Source organism: Rhinoraja longicauda, chromosome 2 (assembly GCF_053455715.1).
Source record: "Rhinoraja longicauda isolate Sanriku21f chromosome 2, sRhiLon1.1, whole genome shotgun sequence".
In the NCBI taxonomy this organism is placed as follows: Eukaryota; Metazoa; Chordata; class Chondrichthyes; order Rajiformes; family Arhynchobatidae; genus Rhinoraja; species Rhinoraja longicauda.
Window position 1 is genome coordinate 92,945,794 of NC_135954.1, and position 16,594 is coordinate 92,962,387.

At 49.1% G+C, this 16,594-nt stretch overlaps 1 protein-coding gene across 1 annotated transcript in view; it reads left to right on the top strand.

Moving 5' to 3' along the window:
• The window catches only part of LOC144607404 (sodium channel protein type 1 subunit alpha-like), a 207,613-nt gene that overhangs the window by 40,839 nt on the left and 150,180 nt on the right, over nucleotides 1–16,594 (top strand). Inside the window, exon 8 of the mRNA XM_078424239.1 lies at nucleotides 14,610–14,751. Coding sequence (XP_078280365.1) covers nucleotides 14,610–14,751 — 142 coding nt within the window. The remainder of the gene's footprint in view (nucleotides 1–14,609; nucleotides 14,752–16,594) is intronic.

Here is a 16,594-nt window from a genome sequence, read left to right on the forward strand (position 1 = left end):
CTGATGGTATCCTCGCACCAAATCGATTTTGGAAAACACTACCGCTCCTTCCAGTCCAGATGAAAAGTCCTGTAGGTGCGGTATGGGGTAGCGATCAGCCGTGGTGACAGCATTGAGACGCCGATAATCGCCACATGGCCTCCACCCCCCAGATGCCTTGGAGACCATGTGTAACGGCGAGGCCCACGGGCTGTCAGACTGACGAACAATTCCCATTTCCTCCATCTTCCTGAACTCCGCCCGTGCCACCACCAGTTTGTCTGGCGGTAGTCTCCTGGCCCGAGCGAAAACGGGAGGGCCTTCGGTGCGGATGTGATGGACCACACCGTGCTTAGCTGAAGGTGCGTCAAAACGTTGGACGAGCAGCTCTGGGAACTCTGCCAGAATCGCAGCATACGAGTCGGGGGCCGCGACGACGGCCTGGACAGTAGGGCTGGGCGAGGAGGCGATTGCCGGAGCGACGTGCTCGTCTTCAGCAGCGGGTCGGAGGTCGTTACCGCGGACATCAGGAACCAGTGAAAAAGCCCAGAGAAAATCTGCGCCCAGGATCGCTTGTTTGACGTCGGCTATGATGAATGGCCATTCGTACGTGCGGAGGCCTAACGCAAGGGACATCTTCCGTGTGCCGAAAGTGCGAATAGGGCTGCCATTAACCGCGATGAGGGTGGGACCTGTCTTACCCGATCTGGTTTCGAGGTCGGTCGGCGGCACTATGCTGACGATGGCTCCGGTGTCTACCAAAAATTCTGTGTCCGTGAATCGATCATGGACATAGAGGCGCCGGTTCTGGCCAATCGTAACTGCCCCTATGTACGATCGGCCGAGGCATTTCCCGCGAAGGTACAAGGCAAACGACAGTTGCGGGATTCGTTACCCCATCGTAGGTGATAGTAGCACCAGCCGCGCTTGTGCGGATCTTTTTGGCGGGCTTTCGGAGAATTGGCGGGAGACGTGGCGCCATCTTGCCGTCGCTGTGGCGTGGTCACCGATGTCGAGACTTTGTTGATGGAATCCCCTGCCTTGTTTTTTCCCGCTATGAGCGCGTCCGCTTTCGCTGCATATGCTTCGGGGTCCTTAAAAGAACAATCCGTAAGCAGCAGTCGGACATCCTCGGGAAGTTTCTCGCGGAATGCCTGTTCAAACATCGGGCAATCCGTGTGCTCACCGGCTAGCACCATCATTTCGGCCATGCGGACGGAAGGCAGTTGGTCTCCAAGATCCGGTAGGTGCAGAAGTTTTGCCGCACCACCATGCTTATTTAACCCGAAGGTTCGCAGTAATGCCTTCTTCATGGTTTCATATTTGTCTTCCGCAGGTGAAGTTATGATAAACCGCATCATGCGCTTGGTTGTGTCCGGCGATAGAGCGCTGACGAGGTAGAAGTACTTCGTTGCATCGTCCGACACCTTCTTTATGTGGAATTGAGCCTCGGCGTGGATAAACCAAGCTTGCGGTGCGTACGTCCAAAATAACGGAAGATGCACGCCTCCCGCGCATGACTCCGGTGCTCCCTGCTCGGTCATCGTCAACGAGGCGTTGATTCCTGTTCAGTTGGTGATCGTCCAGATCACGTTCGGGGTCACCAATATGGCGAGTCCGAAACTTGCTAGTTGTAGACGAAGTTTATTGCAGCCGCAATACACGAATACAGAGTCAAAACAACAAGTTACAGGACAACCAATATAAACTTACTGTCTTCCTTGAAGACTTCGCCGAACTGGCTAAAACGGGCGCCAAACGCGCACCTGACATCGCTGGCCAATCAGCGATGTCGTTTCCTGGACCAATCCGCATGGTCGCGTTCCCACGTGACCTCGCTGGCCAATCCGAGGGTTCGACTACCTGGACCATTCTCTATGGTCGCTACAATACAGTGCAAGTAGATCTGTTCACTGTTCACTCAGCAGGACCGGTTCATAGCAGCTATGGCCCCGGGGATGAAGCTGTTCCTGAGTCTGGAGGTGCGGGCGTAGAAGGCCTTGTATCGTCTGCCAGATGGTAGAAGTTCGAACAGACTGTTGCACGGGTGTGAAGAGTCTTTGTGGATGCTGGTGGCTTTTCTGAGGCATCGTGTGTTGTAGATGCCCTCCAAGGCTGGCAGCTGTGTTCTGATAGTCCTCGGAGCTCTATGGACTACCCGCTGAAGAGCTTTCCTCTCTGCCTCCGTGCAGCTGAGGTACCACACAGGGATGCCATGTGTTAGGATGCTCTCTATGGTGCAGCGGTAGAAGGTCGTCAGCAGCTGTTGGGGTAGACCAGACTTTTTCAGTGTTCTTAGGTAGAACAGTCGTTGCTGTGCCTTCTTGACCAGCGCAGCAGTGTTATTGGACCATGTTAGGTCCTCCGAAATGTGAGTGCCCAGAAACTTGAAGCTGGACACTCTCTCCACACTGTCCCCGTTGATAAAGATCGGGGCGTATTCCCCATTGTGTGACCTACGGAAGTTGATGATCAGCTCCTTGGCCTTGGTGGTATTTAGGGACAGGTTGTTATCAGAGCACCAGTCCGTCAGGTTCTGCACCTCCGCTCTGTATTTTGTTTCATCACCGTTGGTGATCAGCCCGATCACCGTTGTGTCGTCTGCAAACTTGACAATGGTGTTGGTGTCGAATGCAGGAACACAGTCGTGTGTGAAGAGGGAGTAGAGCATGGGGCTCAGAACATAGCCCTGTGGTGTGCCGGTACTCAGGGTGATAGTGGAGGACAGGTGCGGGCCCATTCTCACTGCCTGTGGTCGCTCCAGCAGGAAGTCCAGGATCCAGTTGCATAACCACGAGCTGAGGCCTAGCTGGTGGAGTTTGGTGATGAGCTTGGTGGGGATGACCGTGTTGAAGGCAGAGCTATAGTCAATGAATAGCATCCTCACGTACGTGCCCTGTCTCTCCAGGTGAGTCAGGACAGTGCGAAGAGCCAGAGAGATGGCGACCTCTGTGGATCTGTTTGCCCTGTATGCAAATTGATGTGGGTCCAGTGAGGCAGGGATGCTGGATTTGATGTGTGAGAGGACCAGCCTTTCAAAGCACTTCATGACTATCGGTCATGAAGTAATGTGAATGACTCTGGCTTAAAACTCCATCTATTCATTGAAGAAGAATAGAGAATGATGAAGAGGAATGCAGTCTTGAAGAATAATGGAGAATGCGAGTTGTTCACTGACTAACAAGGGATGAATGAATGACCTTGTCCATCCATTGCCATCATTACAAGGACCTGCAAGGATGCCCTCAGAACAAATGCTGGAAACACTCAGCAGGTCAGGCAGCATCTGCGGGGAGAAGAACAAGAATTAATAATCCACGTTGAAGACCCTTGAGGATGGATTGGCACAGCCTGTAGAGCCGCTGCCTCACAGCACCCTAGACCTCCTGTGTTCCATTGTGACCTTGGCTAGTGTCCGTGTGGAGTTTACACATTCTCCCTGTGACCGTTGGATTTCCTCCGGCTGCTCCGGTTTTCCTCCCACATCCCAAAGACGTGCAGGTTTGTAGGTTAATTGACCTCTGTAAATTTCCCCTAGTGTGTGTACCCCTAGTAGTGAAGGGCCTGTTTCCATGATGTATCATTCAATTCAACTCCACTCCACTCCACTCCATTGACCTCAAGTATTAACACTTTATCTTTCCAAGATTCTGAGATTTCCCCAGCATGGAAACAGGCTCTTTGGTCCAACGGGTCCACACTGGCCATCAATCATCCGTTCACACTGGTTCTGTGTAATCCCACTTTCACATCCACTCCCTACACACTAGGAGATCAAACGTTGACAAACATTCCCCATCTACACTAGTCCCACCAGCCTGTGTTTAGCCCATATCCCCCTAAACCTACCCTATCCATGTACATGTTTAAATGCATTGGTGCAAGAATTCTGGGCAACTCACATGCTGAATTCAATAACCACTGTTGCAGGCTGTAATATAAAAAACACTCATCAATAAGTGAGGAGCTGTTTGGGACATAGTTTGTGGCAAAAGACAGCGAAATGTGGGCTTCTGATTTTGTGAAGTACCAAAATAATGGTGCGTTAGTCAGGGCCAATTTGGTAACAGCCAGCATCGATCGATATCTGAGCTAATTACAATACAATACAATACAATACAATATATCTTTATTGTCATTGTACCCAGGGGTACAACGAGATTGGGAATGCGCCTCCCATACGATGCAATAATTTAAGTAATTAACAGCAACCCAACGAAACGAAACAATTGTAACAGGTTTTTTTTAGACAGGGTAAAGTGCAAGTTGATCTATGCGTTGTAGCCATCCGGCTCAGCAGGACCGGTTCATAGCAGCTATGGCCCTGGGGATGAAGCTGTTCCTGAGTCTGGAGGTGCGGGCGTAGAAGGCCTTGTATCGTCTGCCCGATGGAAGGAGTTCGAACAGACTGTTGCAGGGGTGTGAAGAGTCTTTGTGGATGCTGGTGGCTTTTCTGAGGCATCGTGTGTTGTAGATGCCCTCCAAGTCTGGTAGCTGTGTTCCGATGGCCCTCTGAGCTCTATGGACTACCCGCTGTAGAGCTTTCCTTTCTGCCTCCGTGCAGCTGAGGTACCACACAGGGATGCCATGCGTTAGGATGCTCTCGATGGTGCAGCGGTAGAAGGTTGTCAGCAGCTGTTGGGGTAGACCAGACTTTTTCAGTGTTCTTAAGTAGAACAGTCTTTGTTGTGCCTTCTTGACCAGCGCAGCAGTGTTATTGGACCATGTTAGGTCCTCCGAAATGTGTGCCCAGAAACTTGAAGCTGGACACTCTCTCCACACTGTCCCCGTTGATAGAGATCGGGGCATATTCCCCGTTATGTGACCTACGGAAGTTGATGATCAGCTCCTTGGTCTTGGTGGTATTTAGGGACAGGTTGTTATCCGAGCACCAGTCCGCCAGGTTCTGCACCTCCGCTCTATAGTTTGTTTCATCCCCGTTGGTGATAAGCCCGATCACCGTTGTGTCATCTGCAAACTTGACAATGGTGTTGGTGTCGAATGCAGGAACACAGTCGTGTGTGAAGAGGGAGTAGAGCATGGGGCTCAGAACACAGCCCTGTGGTGTGCCGGTACTCAGGGTGATAGTGGAGGACAGGTGCGGGCCCATTCTCACTGCCTGCGGTCGCTCCAGCAGGAAGTCCAGGATCCAGTCACATAATGACGAGCTGAGGCTTAGCTGGTGGAGTTTGGTGATAAGCTTGGTGGGGATGACCGTGTTGAAGGCGGAGCTATAGTCTATGAATAGCATCCTCACGTACGTGCCCTGTCTCTCTAGGTGAGTCAGGACAGTGTGAAGAGCCAGAGAGATGGCGTCCTCTGTGGATCTATTTGCCCTGTATGCAAATTGATGTGGGTCCAGTGAGTCAGGGATGCTGGATTTGATGTGTGAGAGAACCAGCCTCTCAAAGCACTTCATGACTATCGGCGTTAGGGCAACCGGGCGGTAGTCGTTCAGGTTGGAGATCTTTGCTTTTTTCGGCACCGGAACTATGATAGCCGACTTCAGGCACTTGGGGACCGTAGCTAGAGATAATGACAGGTTAAAGATCCTGGTGACTACCTCAGCCAGCTGTTCAGCACAGTCCTTCAGTACCCTTCCTTGAACTCCATCCGGTCCTGCAGCCTTGCGTGGGTTGACCCTTTGCAGAGCGCGTTGTACCTCCTGTGTGCTCAGTTGCAAGACCTGTCCCACCGCTTCGGCTGGGGTTCTTCCACTCAAGGTGGTTTTGCCAGTTTCAAAGCGGGCAAAGAAGGTGTTAAGCTCGTTGGTCAGTGCCATATCGCTGTGGGGGCAGGCAGGGCTGCTCTTGTAGCCAGTGATGTCCCTGACACCCTGCCACATGCTTCTGGTGTCCGTGGTGTTGAAGTGGTCTTCCACCCGTTGCCTGTGGGTGTCTTTGGCCCTTTTAATACCATTGTTCAGGTTTGACCTGGCAACACTGTATGCTGAAGTGTCACCAGATTTAAAGGCATTGTTGCGTGCCCTCAGCAGGTTCTGTACCTCCTTGTTCATCCAGGGTTTCCGGTTTGGGAACATCTTTATCTCCTTGTCCTCCATGACATTCTCCACACAGCAGTTGATGTAGGAGAGCACAGTGGATGTGTATTCCTCCAAGTCTACCTCTGAACCGCAGGTGGCCTGTTGTGCAAACAGGTCCCAGTCGGTGCGATCAAAGCAGTCCTGGAGTTGTAGGGTGGCATCCTCGGGCCATATTTTGACCATCTTTATTGTGGGTTTGGTCTCGCGGATGAGGGGTTTGTATGCGGGCAGTAGAAACAGTGAGAGGTGATCGGATTGTCCCAGGGGTGGGCAGGGGAGAGCTCTGTAGGCGTCCTTTACATTGGTGTACACCTTGTCCAGCGTGTTTGACAAGGTGTACCTTGCACCTTGTCCTTGCACGTCTAATGTAATGATATTTGCAGAGTATTGATTAAAGTCTGACTTCACTCGGCAACCCGGCAAGGCCTAGATTGTAGCTGAGAGCCTTCCCATAGTTAATGTCTCGGTTTCCTCTCTCTTTAGGGACCGGAGTGTTTTCTCCTCATCATTGTTACCTGTGCAGTGAACTCACTCAAAGCAATCTTTATAAACAACAGGCCGCCCGATTGCTGTTGCCATGGTGACGGGAGCCACCTTCATCCTTGCAATGATTATGGGCCGTGTAAGCTGTCGGTAATGCAGACAGGGAAAAAGACAGATTCTTATCACATCCACCTCAGTTTGCACTTTCTATGTTCAAAGTGTTTTGATTTACTGTATCCTAATGGAGAATTAGTTTCTGCACCGATACATTTTTTAAGGAGTTAGGAGGGAAAGCGTATTTCGAGCTCTGCCCTGTTTTTACAAGCGATTAGATTTAAGACTCAAAGTGCTGGAGTAACTCACTTTTTTTATAAACCAACATCTGCAGTTCCTTGTGTCTAGATTTGTGGACCGTGGTCGAAACTGCATCGTATGTCATAGAGCAAGGGTTCCCAACCCAGGGGGTAAATTTGAACAAAATAATAATGTTAAAAACAGTATTTTAAAATTTCCCCTTTGTCGGTTGCTTTATTATGGTAGAAGTGTAGACTCAAATTACTGAACAAAACAGGGTGGGGGTAAATTTACTTTCGAAAAGTTGCCAGGGGTAAACGGGACGAAAAAGATTGGGGACCCCTGTCACAGAGTCATACAGCATGAAACAGGCCCTTCAGCCTAAACTGCCCATGCCAACCAACATGCCCCATCTACACTCGTCTCATCTGCCTGCATTTGGCCCTTATCTTTCTAAACCTATCCTATCCATTACATGTCTAAATGTTGTTTAAACATTGTGATGGTATCGGCTTCAACTACCTCCTCTGGCAGCTCGTTCCATATATCCACCACCGTTGGATCCTCCTGTTGAATCTTTCCCCATCACCCTAAACCTCTGTCCCCTGGTTCTTGGTTCCCCTACCCTGGGTAAAAGACTGTGAATTTACCCTATCTATTCCCCTCATGATCTTATCCACCTCTATAAGATTACCCCTCAGCCTCCTGCACTCCAAGGAATAAAGTCCTAGCCAGCTCAACCTCTCCCTATAGCTCAGGCCTTTGAGTCCTGGCAACATCCTCGTAAATCTTCTGTGCACCCCTTCCAGCTTAACAACATCGTTCCTTAACAGGTGGACCAAAACTGAACACAATACTCCAAATGTGGCCTCACTGATGTTTTGTATAACTGTAGCATAACCCCCCAACTTATGTATTCAATACTCTGTCTGATCAATGTGCTGAAAGTCTTCGCAACCACCCTATCTACCTGTGACGTCACATTCAAGAAAGTACGTACCTGCACTCCTGGATTCCTCTGCGCTACAACACTCCCTACCTATCACTGTGTAGGTCCTGCATAAAACATTTGACTTTCCCAAATGTTTTACCTCACACGTATCTGCATTAAACTACATTAACTGCTCCTCAGTTAATGGATCAAGATCCTGCTACAATTTTTGATAAACATCTTCGGTATGTACAATGCCACCCACTTTCATGTCACCTGCAAACTTGCTAATTATGCCTTGTACATTCCAGATCTATTTGATACATTTGGGTCCTTTTTCTTGCAAATGTCTGCTGATCATGACCACCTCAGCTCTCCTTGTAACAACATCCCATAGCTTTCGGTGGAGAGAGTTCCAAACTTCTGCCGTGTGAAAATGTACTCTTGCTCACTTTCTCCTTGAAGTACCTGAGTCCAGGTCTTTAGACTTTACTTTAGAGATACAGCATGGAAACAGACCCTTCGGCGCACCGTCCCCGCCGACCAGCGATCATCCCATACGTTATCAATATCTTATACACTAGTAACAATTTATGATTTTACAGAAGCTAATTAACCTATGAACCTGTACGACTTTGGAATGTGGGAGGAAACCGGAGCACCTGGAGAAAACCCACGCTGTCACAGTAAGAACATGCAAACTCCGTGCAGACAGCACCCGTAGCCAGGATCGAACCCGGATCTCTGGCGCTGTAAGGCAGCATCTCTAGCAAAGCACCATTGTTCCATCTATCCTTAAAGTCATTTTCAATTGACTAGTCTCACCCAGCAAAAACAATGTTTTGAACATTGACATCTTCTCCAATCAATGTTATTTGAATTCTCTACGCTAGATCGATGTGGATACTGAGACAGTAGATATTTCCAAAGATGACAAGGTCTAGTGTAATCTAGGGTTGTGGGGAATTGCTGGGGATTCCAACATACAAACTGGGCTCCCCTCCATTGACGCCATCTACACTTCATGCTGCCTCTGGAAAGCAGCCAACATAATCAAGGGCCACTTAAACCCCTGGTCATTCCCTCTTCTCCCAGACGGAAGATACAAGACCTTCAGGAACACAGCATGGTGGTGCAGCAGTAGAGTTGCCGCCTTACAGCTCCAGAGAACTGGGTTTGATTCTGATTACAGGTGCTGTCTGTAAGGATTTTGGACATTCTCACCATGACCTGCATGGGTTTTCTCAGGGATCTCCGGTTTCCTCCCACACTCCAAAGATGTACAGGTTTGTATGCTAATGAGCTTGGTATAATTGTAAATTGTCCCTAGTGTGTGTAAGTTAATGTTGGTGTGTGGGGATCGCTGGTCGGCGTGGACTCGGTGGGCCAAAGGGCCTGTTTCCGCGCTGTATCTCTAAACTAAACTTAAATAAACTGCTTCATTTCTCATGTTATCAAACTACTGAGCAGCCTTCCTATGAACTTGGGTGTAGTCCCGATCTTCCACCCTACCTCATTGTGGACCTTGTACTTTATCTGCACTTTCTCTGCAACTGTAACACTCTAACGTTGTAACACTATATTCTGCACTGTGGTATTTTTCTCTTTGCATTACCTGTCGTACTTGTGCATGGCAGTATGATTTCACTGGATCGCACGTAATACAACATTTTCCCTGTATCCCAGTATACGTCATAAGAATAAACCAATACCAAGTCGCCAAGATCAATTTATCCATCATTAAATAACAGAGCAGGCTCGAGGGTCTGAATGGCCTGCTCCTGCTGCCTTTCCTTGTGTTACCTCTTTGAGACCCAGTCAACTAGTGTTGAGGAAGCTTCTGACAATGAAACTCACAGTCATTTAGTACCAAATAGGCCCTTTGGTCCATCAAGTCCATGCCAAACATCAACCACCCATTTACACTAAACATACACTAACCCCATTTTATTCTCCCTGTATTTCCATTAACTCCCCCCAGATTCATGTTCATAAGTTATAGAAGCAGAATTAGGCTATTCAGCCCATCAATTCCACTTCACCATTCAATCATGGCTGATCGATCTTTCCCTCTCAACCACATTCTCCTGCCTTCTCCCCATGACCCTTGACCACACTCTAGGAGCAAGTTACAGCAACCAATTAATGTGCCAACATACTGGTCTTTGGGATGTGGGAGGAAACCAGAGCAACCAGACAAAAAGCCCACAGGGTCATAGGGAGAACGTGTAAGCTGCACACAGGCGTCGCCTGAGGTTGAGATCGAACGTGGGTCTCTGGCGCTGTTAGGCAGCGGCTCTACCAGCTGCATCATGGTGCCCCTCCCACACTAAATCCTGCCAGGGGTCAGCTCCCATCACAGCTGGGACCACTGCCACGGGATCTCCAAAACATTGGCAGCAGCGAGGTTGAGCAGGACACTGGTGAGGTGGGAGAGCACTGACCGAGGACCATGGGTCCAAGCCCAGGCTAGTGGGGTCGGCCATATTAACCCCTGTCCACATAACATGGGTGCGATGGGCCGAATGGCTGGCTTCCGTGCCATAAACTGTGATCCCGTGACGCTGGGAACACACTCCAATGTCATATTGCAAAAGGCACTGCATCTCGAGATGGGAAAAATAATCCGCTTTAACAAAATCAGATTTAAATGAAAAATAGAATGAAATATGGAAAAGCAGATTTTTGCAGACCAGTTTGCATAAGTACTGGGCAGGAGGCCAGGATTAAACCAAGATAGACCCACTAGAGTCTGAAGCAATCAAATCTCTCACGTTTCTCTCTCTGACGTAGGAGAAGGACATTCAGCCCATCAATGGTTCAATGGTACTTTATTGTCACATGTACAGTGAAATGCCTTTTTTGCACACACATCAGTGAAATGCCTTTTTTGCACACACATCAGTGAAATGCCTTTTTTGCACACACATCAGTGAAATGCCTTTTTTGCACACACATCAGTGAAATGCCTTTTTTGCACACACATCAGTGAAAATCTTACCATACACAAACCCAATCACACTTTAATACAAAAATGTTAGAATAATAGATTAATCTGAGGCAGTACACAAGGTGCCACATTTCCAGTGCCATCTTGCATCCTTCAAGTTGCAAAGTTGTTAAAAATATATGTAGGAAAGAGCCGCAGATGCTGGTTTACACCGAAGATATTGCTGGAGTAACTCAGCGGGTCAGGCAACATCTTTGGAGAAAAGGAAGAGGTGACGTATTGGATCTGAAGAAGGGTTTTGACCCAAAGCGTCACCTATTCATTTTCTCCAGAGATACTGCCTGACCTGCTGAGTTACTCTAGGTCTTTGTGTCCATTTTCTTAAAAATATAGTCTTGACTTGGCCTTAAAGGGCTGTTGTTCTAGTGGAGGCACTGGGTCGAAGTTGCAGGGGTCTGTCTGGCCAGATGGTGCTGTTGATGTCTACCGCTGCCCAATGCCATTGCAGGCCGCGTGCGATCCACTCGGCCCATCGAGTCTATGCCAGCTCTTGGAGCACTGCCGTCCCTCTTTATTCCCCACATTTCTTAGAGACTATTCTCTCTCTCCATACCCACCAACTCCCCACTCACCTACGCAGCAGTGGCAACCTATTGTGGTCAATTAACCCACCGAGCTATATTTCTTTGGTTTGTGGTCGACACAGTGGTGCACCTGGTAGAGCCATTGCCTCGTAGATCCTGACCTCGGGTGCTGCCTGTGTGTGGAGTTTGCACGTTCTCCCTGTGTGACCGCATGGGTTTCCTCCGGGTGCTCCGGTTTCCCTCCACATCCCAAAGTCATGCGGGTATGTAGGTTAATTGGCCTCGGTAAATTGCCCTTGGTTTGCATGGGAAAGTGGGATATCAGAGAACTAGTGTGAATGGGTGATTGATGGTTGGTGTGGACTTGGTGGGCCAAAGAGCCTGTTTGCTTGCTATATCTCCAAACTAAACTAAACCCAGTTACACTAAACCCATATTAATCCCATTTTTTCATTCTCCCCACATTTTCAGCAACTCCCAGTAGCTTCTACCAATCACCTTACATACTAGGGCAGTGCTGGATTAACCTGGTAGCAAAAGCAGCATTTGCTATGGGCCCTGCATTTCCGAGGGCCCCGCACTAAATGCTCCGCCCCCCCAGTCACTCCGCACTCCGCCCCGGCTCAGTGACGCTTCCGGTCCGGGCTCCGGCTTCTCCGGCGGCCACTCCGCCTCTTGCTCCTTGGGGGCCCCCTGACGAAGCCCCAGTCCACGCTGATGGGCTGCCCGGCCAGCTCCCACCCGTTCAAACCCTCCATGTTTGATGGACTGGGCCTCCTTGTAGTCTAGGTCTTGTACTCCACCAGAGCTAAGCCCTTTACAGGCCCCGCACTAGCTTAATCCGGCCCTGTACTAGGGGCAATTCCCAGAGGCCACTTCACCCACAAACCCGCACATCTTTGGGATGTGGGAGGTAACCGAAGCACCCGGAGGAAACCCATACGGTCACAGGGAGAACGTGCAAACTCCACCCGAGGTCAGGATCGAACCCGGGTCCCCGACGCTGTGAGGCAGCAGCTCTACCTGCTGCGCCACTGTGTCGTCCCTGGTGTCCGAATGGCATGTGAACTATTTGGGTAGAGGAAGTGAGCAGAGCAATGAGAGGTCAAGCTGGGGTGAAAGGTCGCTCCATATGTCCTTGACCTCAGCATGTAATCGTAAACCGAACAGAAGCTTCAATGCACCGGGGCTATTTGGGAAATGTAAATCTCCCGATTACACCGACGGGATTTCAGCAGACCTGCTGATGTGATCTGTCTTGGGGAGATTTGCATCCGTCGTGTCTGCAGCACTGCGTGCCTGTGGAACTGGAGAGCATTGCTATTCATGTACCGGTCTAAAGGTTGCGATAGTACCTGCCTCAGCTACCTCATCCAGCAGCTCATTCCATACTCACCACCCTATGTGTGAAAAAGTTATCCCTCAGGTTCCTATTTAATTTTTCCACCCTCATCTTAAATCTATGTTGTATGGTTCTCGATTCCTCTACTCTAGGCAAGAGACATTGAGCGCATACCTGATCTATTCCTCTCATGATCTTGTACATCTCTATAAGGTCACCTTTCATTCTCCTGTGCTCCAAAGAATAGAGTCCCAGCCTGCTCAACCTCTCCCTATTGCTCAGGTCTTCGAGTCCTGGCAATATCCTCGTAAATCCTTTCCAGTTTGAGAAATCTCCCGGCTCGTGATTGAGAGAAACAGGCCCTTTGGCCCATCGAGTCCATGGTGACCAACGATCACCCATTTCACACTAGTTCTGTGTTATCCCACTTTCTCATCCACTTCCTACACACGAGGGGTCAATTAACCTACAAACTCGCGCGTCTTTGGGACATGGGAGGAAACCGGAGCACCCGGAGGGAATCAACAGTGGTCACAGGGAGAATGTACAAACGCCACACAGACAGCACCAGAGGTCAGGTTTGAACCCAGGTCTCTGGTGCTGTAAGGCAGCGCCTCAACCAGCTGTGCCACTGTGCTCTTCCTTGGAATGAAGCCTCGGGATCTTTTGTGGCTACTCGGTAACATTACCAAAATGAAAATCTCCTCATACTGTACCAGAGAGCCAGCTAAGACAGAGAGTCACAACAGCATGGAGTCTGATTTATATGGCCCTAAAACTCCAGCATTATAACAATTAAAAAGTGTTTGTCGGTTCTAAGTGGTTGAACCTTCTTTAAAAATAAATCATACAAGCCCAGCATTTATTGCACCATCCTTGAACTGTTGATAGAGCCAGTACCTCACAGCTCCGGGGACCCAGGTTCAATCCTGTCCTCAGGTGTTGTCTGGGTGGAGTTTGCGCGCTCACCCTGTCACCGCATGGGTTTCCTCCGGGTGCTCCGGTTTCCTCCCACTCCCATAGATGTGTTGGCGGGGTCAATTGGCCATCGTAACTAATCTGTAATTTGCACGTAAAATCGGTAACAAAATATGCACTTTTTTGAAATTAATTGGCCTAAATTTGTTGGGAGTGGGTGAGAAAGTGAGATAACATGGAACCAATGTGAACGGATGACTGATGGTCGGTGTGGACTCGGTGGGCCGAAGGGCCTGTTTCCGTGCTGTAACTCTAGACTAGACTAGACGAGTAAGTTTGACTCAGGTACACTAAACTAGATTAGACTATGATAGACTGGACTAAGATAGACTGGACTGATATAGACTAGACTAAACTAAACTAGACCAGACTAAACTAGATTAGACTAGACTGCTAGACTAGACCAGACTGATAGAATAGACAGACTAGACTAAGATAAACAACTAAGCTGGACTAGACTAAGGCAAACTAAACTCGACTAGATTAGACAAGGTTAAAATAGACGACTAAAATAGACTAGATTAAGGTAGACCAGACTAGAGTAGACTAGACTAAGATTAGACCAAGTTAGACTAGATTAGACTAAGGTAGACTAGACTAAGTTAGATTAGACTAGACTAAGGTAGACTAGACTAAGGTAGACTAGACTAAGTTAGACTAGACAAGACTAAGATAGACTAGGCTAAGATAGACTAACCTAAGATTAACTAAGTTAAGGTAAACCAAACCGAACCAAAATGAAACGTAAATTCCTGGAGGAACTCCAGGTTGGTGATCCATGTACCAGTGATCGTTGGTCAACATGGACTCGATGGGCCGCAGGGCCTGTGTCAAATCAAAACAAAAAAACCCTCAGCATCTGTGCCAGCAAAAGGATGGCCGCCATTCTGGGTCAAAACCTTGCATCGGGACTGATCTCCGCAGGCACGGTGGGCTCGAGTGCTATTGCTGTGCAGTATGACCATGACAGGTTAGGCTTTTAAAGTGACCTTACTGAGTGTGCATTTCTCCTTGGCCTCTTCCAGGAAGTGCCCCGAAAACTACCTGTGTCTGAAGGCAGGGAAGAACCCTGACTATAACTACACCAGTTTCGATACGTTTGGCTGGGCCTTCCTCTCCTTGTTCCGGCTAATGACTCAGGATTTCTGGGAAAACCTCTACCATCAGGTCAGTGCCAGAGTCCATAAACCCAGCAGCAGTTCCATTGCAACACAGCATCTCCGCACACTGAGTTCAGTTGGGTGGTTTAGTTATAGTCACACCTTCGCCTGCTCTGTCTCCCAATCTGATCATATCTTGAGTAGGAAGGAACTGCAGGAGCTGGTTTACACCAAAGATAGACACAAAATGCTGGAGTAACTCAGCGGGTCAGGCAGCATCTCTGAAGAGAAGGCATGGGTGACATTTTGGGTCGAGACCCTTCTTCAGTCTTCTTCATCCAAGACAATGGGTCTAGCGTTCAAAGTGCCAGAAGAACTCAGCAGGTCAGGCGGCCATCTGCCGAGAGAAGTGGGCAGGAGGTGATTTTTGTCGGGGACCCTTCTTCAGAATAATCCCGACCCAAAACGTCACCTGTCCATTTCCCTCCGCAGTGGCGTGGCGTGGCTGATAGATTCGCTGTCTTACAGCGCCAGAGACCCGGGTTCCACCCTGACTACGGGTGCCGTCTGTACGGAGTTTGCACATTTGTTCTGTGACCGTGCAGGCTGTCTCTGGGTGCTCCGGTTCCCTCCCACGTTCCAAAGACGCGCAGGTTTGTAGGTTAATTGGCTTTTGTAAAATTGTCCCTAGAGTGTAGAATGGAACTAGTGCGAGGGTGATCGTTGGTCAGCACAGACTCGATGGGCAGAAGGGCCTGTTTCCCAGACTATATCTCTGAACAAACCTAAGATGCTGCCTGACCAGTTAGAGTTCCTCCAGCACTTTGTGTTTTGCTCAAGATTCCAGCATCTGTAGTTGCTTGTGTCTCCAGTCTACCAGTGCAGTAAGGAGATGGGATGCAATTAATAATTGTGAGTTTACGCGCCAACATGGTAAAGGCAAGGAATTTTGATATTACAGACCTGGTCCACTTTCTGCATTGCCATGTTGGTATCCCCCCACAAGCCACACACCATCCTGACTTAAATATTACGCTTTATATATTTATTGCCACTGGGTCTACGTTCCACTACCCTCCACTCCAAAGCACAACATGGAAAGCAGCAGTTTAAGATGTCGGTTGGTGATCACCCAGGATCAAACCCGGGTCTCTGGCACCGTGTAGATTTCAATAAGGATAAAAAGAATGGGATAAGCGAAAAAGGGCGGGTTGATGGTTGGCTCGGGCCGAGGAGCCTGTTTCCTTGCTGTCTCTCTCTGTCACTCTATGATTGGGGTATGGGGGCAACACAGAGGTGGTGGAGTTGCTGCCTTACAGCGCCAGAGATCCAAGTACAATCCTGACGACGGATACTGTCTGTGCAGACTTTGCACGTTCTCCCTGTGACCATGTGTGCTTTGTCCGGGTGCTCCAGTTTCCTCCCACATTCCAAGGACGTGCGGGTTTGTAGGTTAGTCGGCCTCTGGAAATTACCCCTAGCGCGTCGGATCGAACTAGTGTGAATGGATCATCGATGGTCAGGGTGGACTCAGTAGACCGTAAACTCTGGTTTCCATGCTGTATCTCTAGTTTAGTTTATTGTTGTCACGTGTACCGAGGTACAGTGAAAGGCTTTTTGTTGCATGCTATCCAGTCAGTGAAAAGACTACACATGATTACAATCAAGCCGTCCGTAGTGGACAGATACAGGACAAGGGGAATAATATTTAGTGCAAGATAAAGTCAGAAAAGTCCAATTAAAGATAGTCCGAGGGTCTCCAAAGAGCTAGATGGGAGGTTTGGACCGCTCTCCAGTTGGTGAGAGGATGGTTCAGTTGCCTGATAACAGCTGGGAGGGAACTGTCCTTGAATCGGGAGGTGTGGGTTTTCACACTTCTGTACCTGTGGCCTGAGGGGAGAGGGGAGAAG